This window comes from Mirounga leonina, unplaced genomic scaffold, assembly GCF_011800145.1.
Source record: "Mirounga leonina isolate KUSES-001 unplaced genomic scaffold, KU_Mleo_1.0 Mir_91, whole genome shotgun sequence".
Lineage (NCBI taxonomy): Eukaryota > Metazoa > Chordata > Mammalia > Carnivora > Phocidae > Mirounga > Mirounga leonina.
Genome location: NW_023270839.1, coordinates 41,436,454 through 41,457,418, shown reverse-complemented (window position 1 = coordinate 41,457,418; position 20,965 = coordinate 41,436,454). Strand labels below are relative to the sequence as shown.

General features: G+C 40.3%; 1 protein-coding gene across 3 annotated transcripts in view; it reads left to right on the top strand.

The window, feature by feature from the left end:
• The window catches only part of AAGAB (alpha and gamma adaptin binding protein), a 54,132-nt gene that overhangs the window by 11,463 nt on the left and 21,704 nt on the right, over window positions 1-20,965 (top strand). The window contains exons 1-5 of one of the 3 annotated variants that reach the window (XM_034994482.1): window positions 5,904-5,922; window positions 6,014-6,063; window positions 6,205-6,301; window positions 6,639-6,728; window positions 9,650-9,733. In XM_034994482.1, coding sequence (XP_034850373.1) covers window positions 6,268-6,301; window positions 6,639-6,728; window positions 9,650-9,733 — 208 coding nt within the window. In that variant the 5' untranslated portion in view covers window positions 5,904-5,922; window positions 6,014-6,063; window positions 6,205-6,267. Of the gene's footprint in view, window positions 1-5,872; window positions 6,064-6,204; window positions 6,302-6,638; window positions 6,729-9,649; window positions 9,734-20,965 lie in introns of those variants that run through there. The other 2 variants (XM_034994480.1, XM_034994481.1) reach the window with 2 other exon arrangements.

The following is a 20,965-nucleotide window of genomic DNA, read 5'->3' as shown; positions in this document are numbered from 1 at the left end:
CCCCACCCCCAGTTATTTTGAGATGAAGCTGTGGTGACCGATTCCAGATGGTTACGGGGAGAAAGTAAACTTCAGGAAAAGGAGGAGGACGGAGTTAGATTTCCTCTGCTGCAACTTTGAAACTTTCCCACTGTGATATAAAAAGCCCCAGTGCAGGAGGAGATGTGAATTTCCAGGGCGACCAGAGAGGAGTGTGAGCGGAAAAGGTAATTAAGCGTTGTAAGCAGACCAGAATCGCTGTACTCTTGTTCCGGCCGTGCTCTGTTGCCCTGACCCGGCGATTCTGCCGTCCGCCACTGAATACGGCCCCCGCCAGCCCGCGCTCCTTCACACTGCAGCGGACACTGCATAGCGTGCACCCGGAGGCTGCAGGACGCTCGCTCAGAGAATCGCGGATAAGAATTTCCCCACGTTCGTCTGTGTAAAGCCCCGACCCTAAGGTTGCAGCTTGAACCTTTCAGCTGTGGTGGCCCTGTGGTGCCCCTTTCCGTCGCCGCAGTCAGATCTGCCCGTGGTACTTGGGGAATAACCTGCTACTTGGCAGCACCCACCTTGGAGGGCATTCTCATGAACTCGTGGCTCTAAAATCCTAACGAGTTGCAACAGTGTGGACCCATTATGATTTTTAAAGGTCCCTCTCTGCCTTTCCTTGCTGGCTAAGGAAAACTCTGGCTTTCATATTTTTTTCCTAAATCACATTTTACTCATTTCTTTTCTTTCATAATGCCTCCTTTCCCCTTCAGCTGACGTCAGACTCTACTGCCTCCTATAATTCTCCTAATTGCTCTCTCTAATGTTTCAGTCTGTGCCTTAACAATGGAAAAGAAAATTTGAGAAGGCCTCTTTTGGGAAGGGAGGGGCCAGAGCAGCTTAAGGAGGTGGCGATTTCCTAATTCCACTTTCTCTTACCAGCTCCCCTCAGTGCATCTCTGACCTAGCCTCTTGTCCCTAGGCAAAAACTTGACCTGGGGAGGAGGAAAGGGACGTTATTGAGGGCTACTCTGTGTCCAGTGCCTGCCTGCGCCTTCTCACGCACTATTTCATTTAATCTGCAAGAAGCCATTTGAGAAGTGTGTGTGTGTGTGTGTGTGTGTGTGTGTGTGTGTCCGTCCCCTTTTACCACTGAGGAAATGAGACACAGAGGGGTTAATTTGTTGTTCTCAAAGAGGGCCAGCGTTCAGATGCAGGTCTGTCTGATCCCAAGTCTGAGCTGTCTCTGTTTTATGGCCTCTTTTGTTGCGGTTAGTACTGCCAGCACAGAGTGGAGGTCCCCAGAAGACTGGATACCGTGGAAGACCCTTGTATCTGGGGTGGGAGGTGATGATAACCTCACTGTAAAGGCAGCTTCAGTTCAGTGAGAAAGAATAAAACCGGGCGAGTACTGATCTCCGGAAGGAAGGATCATCTTGATTCGGAGTGGCAGCTCTCATTTCCCTCTGGACACAGAAAATATGATTTAACCACTGGACAACTTCTCTTCACAAAGAATGACATGATTAGTTAGGGGAACATTAATTCTGCTGGTATCAAAAGTGTCCTTAATTCTATGACTGAAGAAGATAGGAATAATCCAAAGTAGTATCAATGCACTTCATTTAGAATGGACTTTTTTTGGGGCGCCTGGGCTGCCTCAGTCGGTTAAGCGGCCGACTCTTGATCTCAGCTCAGGTCTTGATCTCACGGTTGTGAGTTCAAGCCCTACACTGGGCCTGTGGAGCCTACTTAAAACACACACACACACACACACACATACACACCACAATAGAATGGACTTGTTTTGTCTTTTTTGGTTGGAGTGGATAGGTGAGGGGTAAGGTAAGGGTAGTGTGTGTGTGGGAGAGAGAGATTGAAAATGGATATTTTCAGTGTTCTGGAAATTCACCTTGGAACTTCAGTTTGCTTCCTAATTCACGCCAAGGAGAGTATCACCTCTTACTGATTCTGAACTAAAAAAAGCTAATGCCTCCTTCCATGTGATTGCTTACCAGTTTTACACTCTGTGAGGGAGGCAACATTACAACGGACAGAAGAAGCACGAAGCGGGCGTGAAGACAGAGGAGTGGTTGGGTTGCTGAACTGACATGCTTCCTTGGCATGCAGCTTTCTTCAGCTCTCTTGAATTGTTCTTGTCACTCACTTGCCATGTGGGACTCTTGGGGAAATAAGTTCATGAAAGAAGTGAGAAATAAATAGGAGTTGCTGGAGAATTGATGGCTATGTATAACAGTTTCTCAAACAGGGAAAGAGCTTTATACTTGCACTTAAAACCGGGGGAAAGGTTTATACTTGCTACTGGAACTGGGTTGACATTTAACTTCTCATCTGAAAACGTTACAGATTAACTATGTTAAGCTGTGAGACCAAGTTTGTGGTAACAGACTGGCAATTAATCATTTAGTATTTGTCTCTTAGAAAATGATGTATTGCAGCTCCACCACCTGGCTGCCAACAGTGCAATGAGACAGGCCAACATCCACCAGGAGGAGGGAGACGCTGCTCTTGATTTTACTTGTGCATCATTTTGACTACATCAAAAGTCAGCTTGGGAAAGGGCAAAGAAGGGCAAAAGAACATTGTAGGGTTTTCTAGGAAGTCTGGCAAAAAACCCGTACAGGATCACTATGACTCAGCTTGGGACATATAAATACCCCCAACCCATACACAGTTTTTGAATGGGTTAATTGTGTTTTGGCTCGTATATTCTGGTGCCCTTATTCTGGCTGTTCTTTTTGATTTTCCTAAAAGAGCAGGGGATACTGTAGGCCCATAGGTTCGTTTTGGCTTGTGACCATTGGACACTTGAGTGTAATCTAGCTCAGATGCTAAACATCACGAGCACTGGTGTAGAAGGAAAAAATGCTGGTGACCTGAATTTCATTTTAGGCTCTTCTCCTTCAGGCAAGTGGCTTCTTTTTTTTTGGCCCTCAGTGTTCCCATCTGTGAAATGAGTAAACAATCCTGGCTGATCTCCAGAAACTCTTAGTCATATGCATAAGCATTTGAGCAATTTTATTTTAATCTGGAAAAGAATAAATGTGTTAGACGTTTGAAACCAAATAGAAAAGATGAGCGAGAAAAGCTATATTTAGTGTAGACATTTACATTTTTTAAATTAAAATGTACATTATGATATTGATGACAAGAAGAATGAGACCAGTCACTCTTCTCTAGTTGTGAGATGGCACAGATGTGATAATAAAGTCCATATACAGCCTTGCCGAAAGTTTCTGATTAGACATAAAATTTTAAAAATAAAAGAATCTGATAAGTAAATTGAGCTATCAAGTTATTCTAGGCAGCACAAGGAGTAAGAAAAAAAAAACACGCGCAGCTACAAAAACACCAAAAGGTGGAATTCGTTTTCCCAGCTTACTGGTTCTGTTCTCATCTAGGTTTAGAGAAAAGAGAAATTGCTTCTTTCTGTGTGTTCAGTAAATATCTTCCTCATTTGAAAATCAGAGACAATATAAAATTTTTAAGAGCTCTGAGTAACACATATTGGTTTGTTGTCTTGTATTCTACACATTGATTAATAAAACCAACTACCCTTAATGGATCTAAATATCCTAAATTGCAGCTAGTAAGTAGATGACACCTTCATGGACTTTATTTTTTCATGTTCGTTGAAGATAGTATTTCAGAAAAGCATAACTGAAATTTTCTTCCAGTTTTTAACAGTGCCACCAATTTAGGAACTATCAAGAACTGGTTGTGATGATGGTAGGAGTCCTCGTCCCATGCTCCCTGTACTTTGCCCCTTAACACATTTTACCTTTTGTGTTTGTGCTTCCCCACTTTAAAAAAAAACATTTAATTTGTTATTTTAAAAAATTACCCATGAATGAAGAAAACTGATTTCATCTGGTGGCTCCTCCTACCCTTAAAAAAAAAAAAATCGGTTTATACATTTTTTGCTACTTCCCTTGGTTTAGTTTGCCTTCTACCATATGTGCTTTTATCGGCATATTGCTTTGCCACCTGCTTGAAGTTTGGAAGACTAGCTTTGAATGCAACATAGACTTTGATCTAGGAGGGTTTTTTTTCTTTTTCCTATGAGACATTTACATGAAAACAGAATCTTTGGTTGTCATACTTTATCTGTTCTTCCTGCTTATTTCCTACCTGAACTTGTCGTAATGCTCCATGAAGGACACTGTAGCTGGTTGCTATGGAATTGATTGATAATTAGTAAAAGATTACTTTAGGTAGAAATTAAGCAGCAAGAACTGTTGATTTCTTAAAGAGACAAGATAAACTCAGATTTTCAAATATGGGCACAGATCTCATGGTAATTAAAAAGTAACAATTGTGGTTGTGGTGAAAAATTTTAAGAAAGTTAGTTTCACAATACACGGTATGTCAAACGTAATCTTAAATCTCTTTTAAATTTAGTTTTCTATTTTAATTTTAAAAAGGGGTTTTTTTTTCAGACTGGTTCCTCCTAGTAACCACATGATCAAAGTTTACCAATGAAAAGCATGCATATGTCACATACACACTTTATATGTTATTATACATTATTCCTAGCAGTCTTTTGGACTAAGTAATTTCCCCATATCTTTTTATTGAGCAAAAACTATGGCAGTGTTCTGGAATCGAAAGTTTAGCTTCTAGTTTTCTGTGTCCTGCTAATTGTGATTTGGAGGGATATTTTCTATGTTCATCTTTGTTTGTGTCGAAAAGGAGTTTGTGGCCATTTTACCATATATTCTTACAATAACCCAGTTTTAGTGGCATGTTATTTTACTTCTCTAAGCTTACTTTCCACATCTGTGTAAAATGGAGGTTGTGGGTATGGATGTGAGAGATGGGAGTTTAGGTTAGAACAATTTCTAATGTTTTTCCACTTCTGAATATTTTATGGCATTATGGAAGCAGACTGCTTCAGTGGTTCCGTGACCTCATCTCTATTTGTTCTTCATTGACTTGGCTTTTACTGTAAGAATTTTGTTAGTTATAGCCATGCTGCACATGGGTTTCTGAAAGATTTAGGCATATTCTAAATAATTAAATTTGCTTGGCTGTTTTGTATTTAAATTATGCCAGAAGTGTCTTATCAAACAAAAATTGGAGTTGGCTTTCAAAGAATCTGAACAAGGCTGAATATAAATGGAATTGGGGTCATTTTCAGTATCCATTCTTTTATATCATTAGTTGAATTAATGTATAAGCATTTGGCCCAAGGAAGATGTGTAGCTTTTATTTTATTAATGGCTTAGCCTTACTGCTACCTTCCTTGTAGCTTGCAATAAGGACAGAATAGTTACAGATTCTTGAAGATTCTTGTAAGCTTCCATCTCACATGAAGTATGTAAGCAATAAAATAAATGTAAGCTGTTATTCGTTCTCTTCTTCGTGCTCTTTTCTGGGTGTTTGGTTACATGACTATTTTGTCTTCTATCTAATCTAGTCACAGTCGTTTTTGTGTTCTTAAAAAACAAAAGCCAATGAGTTAAATTATGTCACCATTACTTTTACAGTCAAATGATTGAAAAGAAAATACCCTGATAAATGGGAGACCTTTTGAAATCCTTAACAAAGAGAAGTAGGTGAAGCACCATATTAATCTGGTAATCTTTTTTTTTTTTTTTTTTTTTTTTAAGATTCACCCATTAATTTGAGAGAAAGAGCAAGAGAGCGAGTGGTAGGAGGGGCAGAGGGAGAGAACCTTCAAGCAGACTCCCCGCTGAGTGTGGAGCCTGACGTGGGACTCGACCCCATGACCCATGTGATAATGACCTGAGCTGAAACCAGAGTCAGAAGCCCAACCGGCTGAGCCACCCAGGCACCCCAGTCTGGTATCTTTTTGAGAGACTTGACCAGTGTGTATCGGTGCTGCACTTTCCATGGTAACATTGTGTCCTTTGTTTAGATATCCTGGGAACAGAAGATCTTATTGTGGAAGTGACTGCTGATGATGCTGTGAGGTTTTATCCCTGGACCATTGATAATAAATACTATTCAGCAGATATCAATCTGTGTGTGGTGCCAAACAAATTTCTCATCACTGCAGAAATCGCGGAGTCTGTCCAAGCATTTGTGGTTTACTTCGACAGCACACAAGTAAGATTTGGTTCGCCAGGGACCTTGAGTAAGAAATTACTTGGTACTCTCTTCCCATCCCCCCTCCCCCCAGCCTTTTCCATGAGTTCTCTTACGGTCTCTTCTTCTGGTTGTTTGTATGTTTGTTTTTCCTCCCTCTAGAAATCTGGTCTTGATGGTGTTTCCTCATGGCTTCCATTGGCAGAAGCATGGTTACCTGAGGTCATGATCCTGGTCTGTGACAGAGTGTGTGAAAATGGTAAGGCATGCCGACGGGACCATGGTGGGTATACACAATTGCTGTCCCTTGGTAAACAGAATATACTTTTGTTTTCTTAACTTAGAACAGTACGTCTTCTGTGATTATATTACTTTACAGAAGTATTTTTAGCTATTTCTCTTTGGAATCTTGCAATATTTACACTTTATTTTTTTAAGAATGGACACTTTGGGTTTGAGAAATCATTTTCTTTATATTTATTTTGGATGCCTTTAGAATAACTTACATTAAGGGTAACACTGAGATTTATGGAGAGTATTGCAGCAATATTCTGTTTTAAAAATTTTTTACTTATGAAAATTCTTTTGCACATTAGGTGTAAACCGACAAAAAGCTCAAGAATGGTGTATCAAACATGGTTTTGAATTGGTAGAACTTAGTCCAGAAGAGTTGCCTGAGGAGGATGGTAAGTATTTATGTGTCAGGAGAAACATGGCGTTTGGGTTCAGATATGAAGGAGTATTTTAATCCAGGGAAGAAGAATCCAAGTGAAATTCAAAAAAAATTTTTTCCTCATCTGTTTGAAGAGATTTGTGCAAAACCCGTTGGTGTGGTCTTACTATTAATCCATTTTTTTGGCTTTACCACATGTTAGGACTTTTCAAATATTGTTTGTTTTTCTTATAGATAAAGGTAGAAGATTTCTACCTTAAATCTTAGTTGTTTCCTCAATCTCTTATCCTTTGTCCGCTGCCAAAAAAAGAGGGTTTGATGTATACACTAAATAGTTAAAGTTTATGTTCCTTATTTTGAATTTCTCACATCCTGAGGCTGAATTCCCAGGAACCTTAAGGGGCATATCAGCCCTATTTTTATGTCCTCTGGACATGTGGAACCAAAAATAGACCCAGAATGCCCCCCACCCCCGGGTAGCTCTTCACTTAACTGCCTTCTGTGATACTCTGGACTTTCTGTTTCTTCCTCCACTCCTCTTCTCAGCTTCTTTCCTTCCGTATACACCAGTGCTAGGTGCCGTGGGACCTACCAAGAGAAGACAGGTTTTGGGCCACCAAAACCTTATAGTCCAGTACAAGAGAGAAATAGATACATGAACAATTGAATTGCTGAGTGGAATGTCATAAATATTTTAAAAAAATATATTGGTGCTGTGGTATTTCAGAGATGGGAGAGATTATTTCTGTTTAGAAATTCCCAGATTGTGGTGGCATCGTAACCGTTCACATGTCACTTGCTCCATGAGGTAGCAGTGGGAAAGGCACTGGGCTTGTAGTGAGGGGACCGGTAGGGACGTGGCGTTGAGAGGATGCCAGTTGTTGCAAAAGGCATTCTAAGAGACAACCAATCTGAATTAAAGTACATAGATAGGGTGTAAGTAATCGTTCTATAAAACCTAATTTTTTTTTTTTTTTAAGAAAGGAATTAAGAAATCTCTTTTTATATTCTGGCTTATTTAGAATTTTTCCAAAATGTTACCTTTGGGAATAAAACCCTGCCAGAGAAGAAGAGGATAAAAAGGCTGATTTTTCTCCCTGTACATTTTTAATAATAATTGAAAATTAACAAGTACAATTTCTCTTCCCATATCTTTCAGGTCCCCTAAACTTGGGCCTTGTTTTGTGTAGGTGAGCATGTACATAACTGCTTATTTCTGACACTAGAATTTTATCTTCTTCCTGTTGTCCTGCAGAGTGCACATTTGAGTCATTTATTTAAATCTGTTTTTATTTTGTAGTTTCTTCTCCCTTACACCACTACACATCTCCTTGCTCCTTGTCTGAACAATGTTCTTGCATTAATTCCGCTTAATATTAAAATAGATTTTGACATATCTTTAGATGAAGTAATGAAATCCTCCCCAGAATTCTTAAAAAGAAACTGTAAACTTTGTATGCATGTATCCTAACACCAGTATGAGACTTTCTGCTTGTTTGGATTAGATTTCATCTTACTGGTGCTAGCTCTTTATTTCAGACCATATTTTTGGTTTCTGGTTCTGTCATCTGAAGTGTTAGTTATCCTTTTAAGAACTGAATCACTCATAGTTCAGGTAAACATGCCTTTTATTTCTTCATTTAAACATTGATGGTGATAAAACTCATCTTTGTATTTCCAGTTTAATCCGTGCCATATTTCTGTTAGGTTGGTAGGTTGATATTCTTCAGATGATCCATCCACACCTCAGTCAGTACTGAGTGTCTGCTGTCCCTTGGGCACCGTGTTAGGCGGTGAGTCCCACCTGGAGGGGGCGGTTTCATCAGCAAATCGGCAGTTCCAGCGCCTCTTTCCTCTGGAGAGGTGTGCAGAGTGGCGTCAGCCCCACTTTTCTTTGAGAATAGCATACATGATTTGCCCTTGATCAAATAGCTAACAAGTAATAGAGCCTGAGTTCTCCCTCTCCCTCTGCTGCTCCCCCTGCTTCTTCGAGCTCTCTCTCTCTCTCTGTAAGATAAATAAAATACTAAAAAAAAAAAAGAGAGCGAGCCTGAGTTCCAGTTCAGATTTTCTGACTTCTAATTCTGTGCCCGGCCAGGCCCCTAGGTTCTATGTGGATTGTGCTCCATAAGCTCTTAGGAGACTTTCTCCTTCAGCCACGTGAAAACTACTTCTGCCATCATTTACCATATCCAGTCATAACACTCATTTCCATCGTATACATATCTACAAACTAAGAATGTCAGCTTATTAGTATGCTAACTGGGATTACTGCCCTGTTATTTTGAGTAGTATCAGTTCATTTCCAGAAGCAAAATAGTACCAATACTAACCCAGCCAAACTAAGTTGTTGGTTTTTATTTTTAATGACCCTTGCCTGTCTCTACACCTATGGTTATAGTAATTTTACTTCTCTTAAACTATCTTCCTCTAATCAAGAAATTGTTCTCTGAATACCTGTTTTAAACAATAATTGTTATTTTATGATTCCCAGAAGAAAGTAGGGCATTTACAGCATTTTATGGCATACCAAGAGGACCATTCTTGCCTTCGGGAAACTCATTCTCCATAAATAGCCAGAATTGGTGTTTCCAGTGCTATGCCAGGATTGTGTAATTAACAGGAACTAACATTTTCAGGAGAGTATGAGTAGATTCCGTCGGTGAGGTGATAGAGATGACTTTATCATAGAAACCTTTTATAAAGTGCATTTATTTCATTGTTTTACTTGCTAGGATATACTTATCAAGAGCTCTGAGCTCTGTATTTTTTTCTTTACTAAGTAAGTTACAATGTGAAGTACCAACTAAATACGTAAGATAACTAAGCCACAGTTATTTAAAAGTATGGCTTGGGGGATATACATACATACACATATATATGTATATGTGTATAAATGTGTGTATAATATATCTGTTTCCCCTCTCTGATTAGATGACTTCCCAGAATCTACAGGAGTAAAGCGAATCGTTCAAGCCTTGAATGCAAATGTGTGGTCCAATGTAGTGATGAAGAATGGTAAGTAACTTGGGACTAAAAATCCTAAGAATTTTTTTTTCCCGTTCCTTGTAGGTTTTAAATTATTTGTATATCTGTGGAACCATTAGGCTGATATAAAATCTATAGATTTGTTCAAATTTAAGTTCCTAGCTGAAGGAAGAGCCAAAAGTAACATTTCTAAGAATTTATAATGTATGTTTAATAGTTAATTCAGTAAGAATTCAGGAACTTAGTGCTTGCTTATAATAAGCCTAGCATTGTCATGGGGCGCCTGGATGGCTCAGTCAGTTAAGCATCTGCCTTCGTCTTGGGTCGTGATCCTGGGGTCCTGGGACTGAGTCCTGCATTGGGCTCTCTACTCAGTGAGGAGTCTGCTTCTCCCTCTATCCAACTCCCCCCCCCCCCCCCCCCGCCCACTGTGCACACTTGTGCTCTCTGTCTCTCTCTCTCTGAAATAAATAAAATCTTTAAGAAAAAATAAACCTAGCATTGTCTTTGGGTTTGAGAAATACCCCTAGAATTGTAAAACATGAACCCTATCCCTAAGGAGCTCATAGTCCAGCTATGGAATCAAAGTGTGCCCTTTTAACATGCTAGGTAACCATGCAAGGCAGTCTTTGATGAGTGCAGAAAGACAGATGCAAGTAGTAAACACATAGAGGTCAGAGATGTGGTCGTTGCTGTGGGCATGAGTATATAGAAAGAACATCAAGGTGAAAGCAGGTCTTGGCTGTAGTGTCCATGGGATGGTCAAGATTTGGATAGTTGAAGGGGGAGAGTGACAAGCAGGGGAGGAAGCAGGGCATCAAGAATAATGATGGTATGTCCCAGGGTCACTTTAGTAGTTGGAGCTAGCTTAGAAGAGAGAGGTGTGAATGCTAGGCAGGAGAATCGACTTTTTCTGATAGGAATTGGTGAGTCACTAGAGCTATTTTACCTAGAGAGTGAGGCAAAGAAGTTGGCATCTTTCAAAGGTTAATGTCATGGTGGTGTGCAGGTGAGTGTGCAGGTAGACCTAAAGTCAGGGAGACCAGGCAGCAGCCCGAGAGTGAGGTAGTGGGGCCTGAGCTGACATGGTGGCAAGTGGCCATGGGACGGGAAGCCAGAGCTAAGATGCAGTGAGAAGGGGGTGGGCTGGTTGGTGCACGTTAGCCCCTTACTATTGGTATCGGTTTAATGAGGCTGCGAGAGCAAAGTACTGCACACTGGGAGCTTAGAAGGACAAGTGGTAGTTATTGTCTCCAAGCTCTAGAAGTCAGGTGTGTGAAATCAAGGTGTCCGCAGGGCCGTGCTCCCTCTGAAGGTGCCAGGGAGGGATCTGTTTAGTTCTCTCTTCTGGCTTCCGGCAGTTCTTTGGCTCGTGATAGCATACCTCCAGTCTTCACATGGCCTTCTCCCCATGTGCCTGTCTGTTCACATTTCTTTTTTGTATAAGGACAATAGTCATACTGGGGCGCCTGGGTGGCTCAGGTCATGATCCCAGGATCCTGGGATTGAATCCTGCATTGGGCTCCTTGCTCAGCGGGGAGCCTGCTTCTCCCTCTGCCTGCCGCTCCCCCTGCTTGTGCTCTCTCTCTCTGACAAATAAATAAATAAAATCTTTAAAAAAAAAAAATAAAAGACAGTAGTCATATTGAATTAAGGGCCCACCCTACTTCAGTGTGACTTCATCTTAACTAATTATACCTGCAAATAAGGTATCATTCTATTTCCAAATAAGGTAACATGCTGAGGTATTGGGAGTTAGAACTTCCACCTGTGAATTTGGTGGGGTATACAGTTCATCCCATAACATAGTCCTTTAGGAATTGCCGATTGTGTGGTCTTTTTCTGTCTTGTAGCACTTGGCTGTCTCAACAAGTACGCCGTGGTAGGTGAAACACTACAGAAAGGAATGAGAAAAGTCCTGTTTACACTGAGCTTACCCCATCTCCCCCCTGAGATAAAAGAGTCAAGTGGAAGATCAGTTTTATAGAAGTAGAATACTTCATCTCAGTTTTTGGTTGGCCCTTGAGTGTTGAGTGAGATTGGGGCTCTTTTGCTTGCCTGAGATCCGACCCATGTCATCCTTGGGGAAGCTCCTTCTGGTATGGTAAGCTACTCCTTCCCCTTTTCTTCCCTTCTGTCCTTCCTCTCCCCCACTTTATTCTTTCTAGGGGGAATCTAATGTGTCTGTTGCATTGAATTGCAAAGATAGATTTTATTCTTTTACAGTAGCAGTTAAAATAAGGCCCTGCTAGATTTAGATTTTAGCCTATGTTGTCATCTCCCTGTTACCAAAACAAACTCAGATTGAGGCTTGGTCCGTCTCATTCATTCATTGAGCAAATCCTTGTTGAGCATTTATTATGGGTATTGCTGTACATGAACTTCACTGTAAAAATATGTTTAAGGTATGGTACATAAACTGGATCAATTTGGAATAAAATTCTATTCAGTGGTGCCTGTGAAATTTATGAGAACTATTTTCAGAGAAGCTTATTTGGCTTCAATCACTTTTTGAAAAATCTGCCCCCTCTGCCCCCCGCCACCCCGTCAGTTCATACATTCAGGAAGCACTGCCTTGCAATTTACATTTATGGCTATACATTTAGAGGCAGGACTGAACACACTTTACTACTTTGGAATTATGATCAAAGGTGTTTTCTGAAAAAATGCTGTTCTACTTGTTTTAGACACTAAACAGTGTTCTTAAGAGAATTGCAGAGCAAGGAGGCGTACTGTGGGTATTTCCTGACTCTTTGCCCTGAGTGTCTCTAACCTTCTTTTTTCTTCAGTGTTGGGACACTGATTTGCGATTAACAGAAACCCAGAATACTGCCATTAGCTTAATTAAATGTTTAAGAGGATCCTGAACTATGTGCTATGAAGGAAACTTAACTTCTCTCTAGGAGGAGCCCTAGATGTGGAAATACTGTGACATTTGGATACAACCCAGGTCTTAGGCAGCGTCAAGGACGTCCTTGTGTAGCCCCACATCTTAGATTAGAGACCAAGCTCTGTGGGGATATGGGCTGGGTCATGTTACTCTTCCAGAGTGACCTACTTCCCGTGCTCTTTGCAGAGCCTTGCTTTGCTGGTGGTCTGAGGACCTGGGGAACTGCTCCTTCCTCCCAGCAGGCTTTTCTTGAATGTCTGCCAGCAGGTGCTCAAACTGGTTAAATTTGGTTTTGGGGCATCACCTCCTCTAGATCTTCTTCTCTTTCTCCCTCACTCCTTTCTCTTTTTCTTCTTTTGTTTTTCTCTTCTTTTAAAAAATGGAGGTTAAATACACGTAGCATAAAATGTACTCTGTTAACCATTAAGGCATTGAGTACATTCACATTGTTGTGCAGCCGTCACTGCTCTGAGTTTTTTAAACCAAAAAATTGTTTAAATCAAAAAGGTGGTTGACAGAGAAGGATATTAGAGGTATTCTTTTTTCTTTCTTTTTTTTTTTTATTGGAAGTTCATCCAGTTATTTTAGTGAAGGAATAAATGTTTACACAAGATTTTAGATCTTGTGCCCTTGAAGATAGGGGCCAGTAAAGAAAATTTCTCGTTCGTGAACATAGATGCCATGACTTTAATAAAAAGAATAGCATTTAACTGCTGTAATATGTGGCCTTGCACATTATTATGTTGTAATGAAATGTCTCCTTTACTGCTGTTTTTCTGAAGAACCAAGTGACAGTTTCCAGTCCTAACACTGTCACTCACAGCTACGTGACCTTACCCGGAGCGTTTCTCTCAGAGGGGAGGGGCAGCTGCAGTATATTGTTAATAAGTGCCTTAGGATTTCAAATATGCAGCCCTGGCTGAAACTACTGACATAAATGATTGTCATCTAGTTCTAACTTGTAAGAGTCCATGCCTAATCCACGGGAGTATATCAGGCATTCTGAAATTGGTATTAGCCCTGATGGACTTGCTTTCTCCCATTCCTAAATTGTGTGGTGTTTGCAAGTCACTCCTCTGACTTACAAAGCTGGAGGCAAAAGACAGGACTGCCCAGTGTAGAGTCACCTAGAGGCAAAGGCAAAAATCATGGGCAGGGCCTTTCATCCATCCTCGGCGCCTGTTTCTGGTAGGGGCTAGTATTATGGTGAAGTCACCAGTATTTGCATTACATAATCCACCTGCAGATCTGAAAGAAATAATACAGCCTTTTTTTTTTTTTTAAGGGTGTCTTTTTTTTTTTTTTATTTTATTTTATTACGTTAGTCACCATACAATATGTCATTAGTTTTTGATGTGGTGATCCATGATTCATTGTTTGCGTATAACACCCAGTGCTCCATGCAGAACGCGCCCTCCTTAATACCCATCACCAGGCTAACCCATCCCCCCACCCCCCTCCCCTCTAAAATCCTCAGTTTGTTTCTCAGAGTCCATAGTCTCTCATGGTTCATCTCTCCCTCCGATTTCCCCCCCTTCATTTTTCCCTTCCTTCTCCTAATGTCCTTCATGCTGCTGCTTATGTTCCACAAATAAGTGAAACCATATGACAATTGACTTTCTCTGCTTGACTTATTTCACTTAGCATAATCTCCTCCAGTCCCATCCATGTTGATGTAAAAGTTGGGTATTCATCCTTTCTGATGGCTGAGTAATATTCCATTGTATATATGGACCACATCTTCTTTATCCATTCATCTGTTGAAGGGCATCTCGGCTCTTTTCACAGTTTGGCTATTGTGGACATTGCTGCTGTGAACATTGGGGTGCATATGGCCCTTCTTTTCACTACATCTGTGTCTTTGGGGTAAATACCCAGTAGTGCAATTGCTGGGTCATAGGGTAGCTCTATTTCTAATTTTTTGAGGAACCTGCACACTGTTTTCCAAAGTGGCTCTACCAACTTGCGTTCCCACCAGCAGTGTAAGAGGGTTCCCCTTTCTCCACAACTTCTCCAACACTTGTTTCTTTCCCTGTCCATTTTTGCCATTCTAACTGGTGTAAGGTGGTATCTCAGTGTGGTTTTAATTTGAATTTCCCTGATGGCTAATGATGATGAACATTTTTTCATGTGTCTGTTAGCCATTTGTATGTCTTCTTCAGAGAAGTGTCTGTTTATGTCTTCTACCCATTTTTTGACTTGATTATTCATTTTTGGGGTGTTGAGTTTGAGAAATTTGTTATAGATCTTGGATACCAGCCCTTTATCTGTAGTGTCATTTGCAAATATCTTCTCCCATTCTGTGGGTTGCCTCCTTGTTTTGTTGACTGTTTCCTTTGCTGTGCAGAAGCTTTTTATCTTGAAGTCCCAAAAGTTCATTTTTGCTTTTGTTTCACTAGCTTTTGGAGATGTACCTTGAAAGAAGTTGCTGTGGCCGATGTCAAAGAGGTTATTGCCTGTGTTCTCCTCTAGGATTTTGATGGATTCCTGTCGCACATTGAGATCTTTCATCCATTTCAACTGTAGAAAGAGAAATTAGAGAAACGATTCCATTTACAATAGCACCAAAAACCATAAGATACCTCGGAATAAACCTAACCAAAGAGGTAAAGGATCTGTACTCTAGGAACTACAGAACACTCATGAAAGAAATTGAAGAAGACACAATAATACAGCCTTTTTAAGTAGCTAATTGTCTAGGAGCGTAATTGAGACCCTAGGTGTATCTGGGCCATTTGAGTTTTTCTTCTGTCGACCACACTTCTCTCTCTGGTCCACAATTTAAATCCAGTTTCAAGTGTTTATTCATGCATTTAAAAAAATTTTATTTAGTCTTACCATGTGCCAGGCACTGTTCTGCATGCTTGGAATGCATCAGTGAAGAAAATGAACAAAAATTTCTGTCCTTGTGGAGTTTTCATTCTGGTGGGAGGCAGTAGTCAGTAGACAACACAATTAATAAATTGCACAGTATGTTAAGAAGATGTTAAGTGATACGGAAAGAAAAATAAAGCAGGTTTGGGGGGGGTGTTGAGAATGCCAGATAGACTGCAGTATTAAATCGGGTGGTCAGGGTTGGTCTCCTTGAGAGCTCGAGATGTGAGGAAGGAGATGAATTGCTTCACCATGTGGCTATCCAGGAGAAGAGCAGAGCAGGCATAGGGAATAGCTAGCTACAGCAAAGGCCCTAAGGGGAAAGCATACCTGATGTGTTTGAAGCATATCCAGGAATACACAGTGGCTAAGGCGAGAAGGGCACAGAAAGTGGAGAACCAGATTATTTAAGGCTTTGTAAGCCATCAGAGTAACCTTCACATTTACTTCAAGTCAGGTGGGAGCTGTTGCAGGTCATTGAGTAGAAGAGTGACATGATCTGACTTTAGGTCTAAAAGGATCACTCTGGCTGCTAGGTGAAGAATAGGTGATGGAGGTGAGGAGGAGCCAGGAAGATCTCTTAGGAGGCCATTGCAATACTCCAGGTGAGAGAGAGTGGTGGCCCAGATCACAGTGGTAGCAATGGAAGACGTAAGAACAGGTCAAATTCTGGATATATTTTGAGGTGGAGCTAGCATGATTTCCTGATGGTTTGGATATGAGATATGAGAGAAAGAGAGCAGTCAAGGATTCCAGGATCTGGACCTGAGCAATTTGAAGGGTAGGTTGCCATCAATCACAATGAAGAAGCTGCAGATGAAGCAGACTTTGAGGGGCAAGGTGACATATGAGTAATTCAGCTTTGGACCTGTTAACTTTGAGATGGCACTAGACTTCCAAGTGGAAATGTCAAGTAGCTCGTTGGATAGATGTGTGGAGTTTCAGAAGAGAGGCAAATGCATGGCATTTAAAACCATGAGCCTGGATGAGATCACCAAAGGAGTAAGTGCAGTAAATAAAGTGGACCAAGGACTCAGCCCAGGGACATTCCAATATCAGGAGAAGAGAAGGAACCAGCAAAGGAGACTGACAAAGAATGACCAGCAAGGTAGAAAAACCAAGAGTCCTAGGATCAAGCAGAGTGTTATTAAGATGGAAGGAACAGTCAGCTATGCCAAATGCTGCTAATAGGTGAAGTAAGATGAGAACTGAGAATTGACCTCTGGATTTAGCAATGTGGGGTCTCACTGGTGACACCGATGACTACAGCCTCTCCATAATCTCAGTTTCATCCATCCCATTCTCTGAACGCTACCTCATTTTCCAGCACACTCCCTTCCTACAGTGCCTCAATCCAACTATTTTTCAACTCCACTGGGACCTCAAAACTGTCACCTTTTTACTGACCCTCTCCCCACTGATTTTCTCTTTCCCTTTCCAGTTATAGCTATTGGTAATGATAAAGTCTTAGGGCATGCCTGGGAATGCATGGCCGAAGTAGAGTAGAGGACAGCATCGGTAAAAGAAATTTAGTGAACTGAGAGATTCTTGGAAGGATCATCTCTATGTCTATTGAACTTGCTAGGAATTCAGGCAGAAATAGTATTGGAGAAAATGACAGTGAGCCAGTAATTAAACTTATGAAGAAATGAGGGGAGAATGGTGGGGTTGGGGGTGTCTGTTGGATGATGGTAGCGAAGTTTTTAGACACCTGCCATAGTCTTTGTGAAAATATCAGTAGACTTTTATATTTAGGGAGATTTTAGGAGTAATTTAATCCATTGATTCTCAGCTGAGACCCACCGTGGGTATGGGAGTGCATATCAAATGCTACACACTCCCTCTCAGGATACTTGCCTGGCTCCCAGTGACAATTACTTTATTGTCTCTATTACCAGTTGGTTGATAGGATGACAGATCTCTCAACTACATTGGATTAAAAACTGTAAGGAACTTTTGAGCTAGTCTCTTCTCTCCATATAGGCATGGCTTTGGTAGTGTCTTTGCCAGATGACCATCCATCCTTTTTGGTTAAATGCTTCAAATAGCAGGTACTTCAGTACTTTGTGAAATAGTCCTAGAAGCAATTCACTGCGTAGAGAAATCAAAGAACTGTTTTGTTACTTACTAGCAGATAGAGAATCTTTTTATGCTGGTAGTGTGGGGGGAAAGGACACTCACTTTACCTTGTCATAGAGCTGAGAATAATGGTGACAGTTTTCTCTCTGGATGATGATGTATTTTCCCTGTTTCTTGCTGTTACTGGCTTTCCTTTTGATCACTCTTCTTCCTAGTCTTCGTAGGAGGTGAAGAAAAGTTCCAACGGAATTGAAAAAAATTTCCCTCGGGGCTACTGAAGTAATGAAGGGGATGGGAAGAATGGAGAGTCAAGTAGTCCAAAGTAGTCAGTTTGGAAAAACCAAAGCTGAGCAGGGATTTAACTGGCATCTGTAGTATAGGATATGTATAGGGTGGGTACAGACTTGATTTCCCAAATCCCAGGCTATTATAACTTAGATTTCAGACAAAATGAAAGCATTATTGAGCATGGCAGGAGCTAGTTTATAGAGTACATTACACTAAGAGATGATCCAAGCAGAAAATAGATTATGTTCCAAAAGGGGCTGCAATGAATTCTCATGAATGGCAGTTGTACCTAATTCATGTAGGGAAGGTACTTTGCCTGAACTTTTAAGGCTCATATCTTGGAGAGCAATCATGTTTTTCTTCCCAGTGTTTTTCTATGCAGTATTGTTTTCTACCAAGTCTTAAACTGGGTGGGTTGACTCATGTTCTTGAATTTGGTAGAATTTAATAAAGGGCATTGTTTATTTGGTATGATAGTGTACGTGGATTAGCCAAGTGAAGGCGTTTAAGACGTAGAATCTCCATGCATGCTTCTGGTGGGACATCTTCCTTTTACAGATGGGGAAAGTGAGGGCTCAGGGAGGAAGGGTGACTTGGCCATACTCACACAGTGAGTCAGTAGCTAAGGTAGGACCAGACGGCAGATCTCCTGACCAGGGTTGTTGTGCGTTTTTCCATTACAGTGTGTTGATTTACATTATTGGCTGGTTAGAGAAATGAATGCAGAGTGGTTAAATAATTTACCCATGCTGCATAGGAAATTATTGGCAGAGGCAGATGAGTTCATTCCCTACAGAGCCCCCTCAGCCTAGGTGTTCTGGCATGAGTAAGATTTTAATAAGACAGACTGGAAGTAGTGATCATATCCGAGATTTGGACTTTTTTGCTTACTGCATTTAAAATAAATCCTTTCAAAAAAAGTCCTTTTAATTTAATTTTAGAGTTTTAATTTATTTTAAATTTTATGTTTTTATTGAAATATAGTTGACACACAATGTTATCAGTCTTAGGTGTACAACACAGTGATTCAACAAGTCTGTACTTCATGCTGTGCTCACCACAGGTGTGGCTTCCATCTGTCACCATGCAATACTATTGCAAGACCACTGACTGTAGTCTCTGTGCTGTGCCTCATATCCCCACGATTATTCATTCCGTGACTGGAAGCCTGTACCTCCCACTCCTCTTCACCCATTTCCCCCAGCCCTGATACCCCCACGACCATCAGTCTGTTCTCTACTTACGAGTCTGTTTTTGCTTTTTGTTTGTTTTGTTTTTTAGATTCCACATTTAAGTGAAATCATATGGTGTTTGTCTTTTTCTTTCTCACTTGTTTCACTCAGCATAATACCTTCTAGGTCCATTCATGTTGTCACAAATGGCAAGATCTTATCTTTTTTACGGCCGAGAAGTATTCCACTGTGTTTACATACATTTTCTTTATCCATTCATCTGTCAGCGGACACTTGGGTTGCTTCCATATCTTGGTTATTGTAAGTAATGCTGCAGTAGACATGGGGGTGCATGTACCTTTTCAAATTAGTGCTTTTATATTCTTTGGGTAAGTACCCAGTAATGGAATTACTGGATCATACAGTATTTTTACTTCTAATTTTTTGAGGAACCTCCATACTGTTTTCCACAGTGGCTGCACCAGTTTACATTCTCACCAACAGTACACGAGGGTTCCCTTTTCTCCACATCCTAGCCAACACTTTTTTGTTTTTTTGATTCTAGCCAGTCTGACAGATGTAAGGTGATATTTCATTGTGGTTTTGATTTGCATTTCTCTGATTAGTGCATTGGTGATATTGAGCATCTTTTCATGCATCTGTTGGATTGCAAAAATGTCTGCCCATTTTCAATCAGATAATTTGGTTTTTTTTTGGTGTTGAGTTGTGTAAATTACATATTTTGGATATTAACTCCTTACAGATAGGTCATTTGCAGATACCTTCTGCCAGTTAGTAGGTTGCCCTTTTTCTTTTTTGGAGGTTTCCTTTACTGTGCAAAAGCTTTTTATTTTGGTGTAGTCCCAGTAGTTTATTTTTGCTTTTTTTCCCCTTGTCTGAAGAGACCCATCTAGAAAAATGTTGCTAAGGCTAATGTCAAAGAGATTACTGCCTATGTTTTCTTCTAGGAGTTTTATGGCTTCAGGTCTCACATTCAGGTCATTAATCCATTTTGAGTTTATTTTTGTGTATGGTTGAAAAAATGGTCCAGTTTCATTCCTTTTTATGTAGCTGTCCAGTTTTCCCAACACCGTTTATTGAAGAAACTGTCTTTTCCCCGTTGTATAGTCTTGCCTCCTTTGTTGCAGATTAATTGGCCATATGAGCCTGGCTTTATTTCTGGGCTCTCTGTTTTTTCCTATTGATCTATGGGTTTATTTTTGTGCCAGTACCATATTGTTTTGATTACTACAGCTTTGTTGTATATCTTGAAATCTGAGGTTGTGATACCTACAGCGTTGTTCTTTCTCAAGATTTCTTTGGATGTTTGGGGTCTTTTGTGGTTCCATATACATTTTAGGATTATTTTGTTCTAGTTCTGTGACAAATGCTGATGGTAATTTGATAGGGATTGTACTGAATCTATAGGTAGCTTTGGGTAGTATGGACATTTTAACAATATTAATTCTTACAATCCATGGGCATGGAGCATCTTTCCATTTCTTTGTGTTTTTAATTTCTTTCATCAGTGTTTTATAGTTTTCAGAGTATAAGCCTTTTACCTCCTTGGTTAAGTTTATTCCTAGGTTTGTTTGTTTGTTTGTTTGGTGCAAGTATAAATAGAATTTCTTTCTTAATTTCTGTGTCTGCTACTTGTTTTAGTGTGGAGAAGTGCAACCAACTTCTGTATATTAATTTTGTATCCTGCAACTTTACTGGATTCATTTATTACTTCTGATAGTTTTATTAGTGGAGTCTTTAGGGTTTTCTATGTATGGGATCATGTCATCTGCAGATAGTGACAGTTTAACTTTTTCCTTGCCAATTTGGATGCCTTTTATTTCTTGTCTGTTTGCTGTGGCTAGGACTTCTAGAAGTATATTGAATAAAAGTGATGTGTATGGATATCCTTGTCTTGTTCCTGATCTTAGATGAAAAGCTCTCAGTTTTTCACCATTG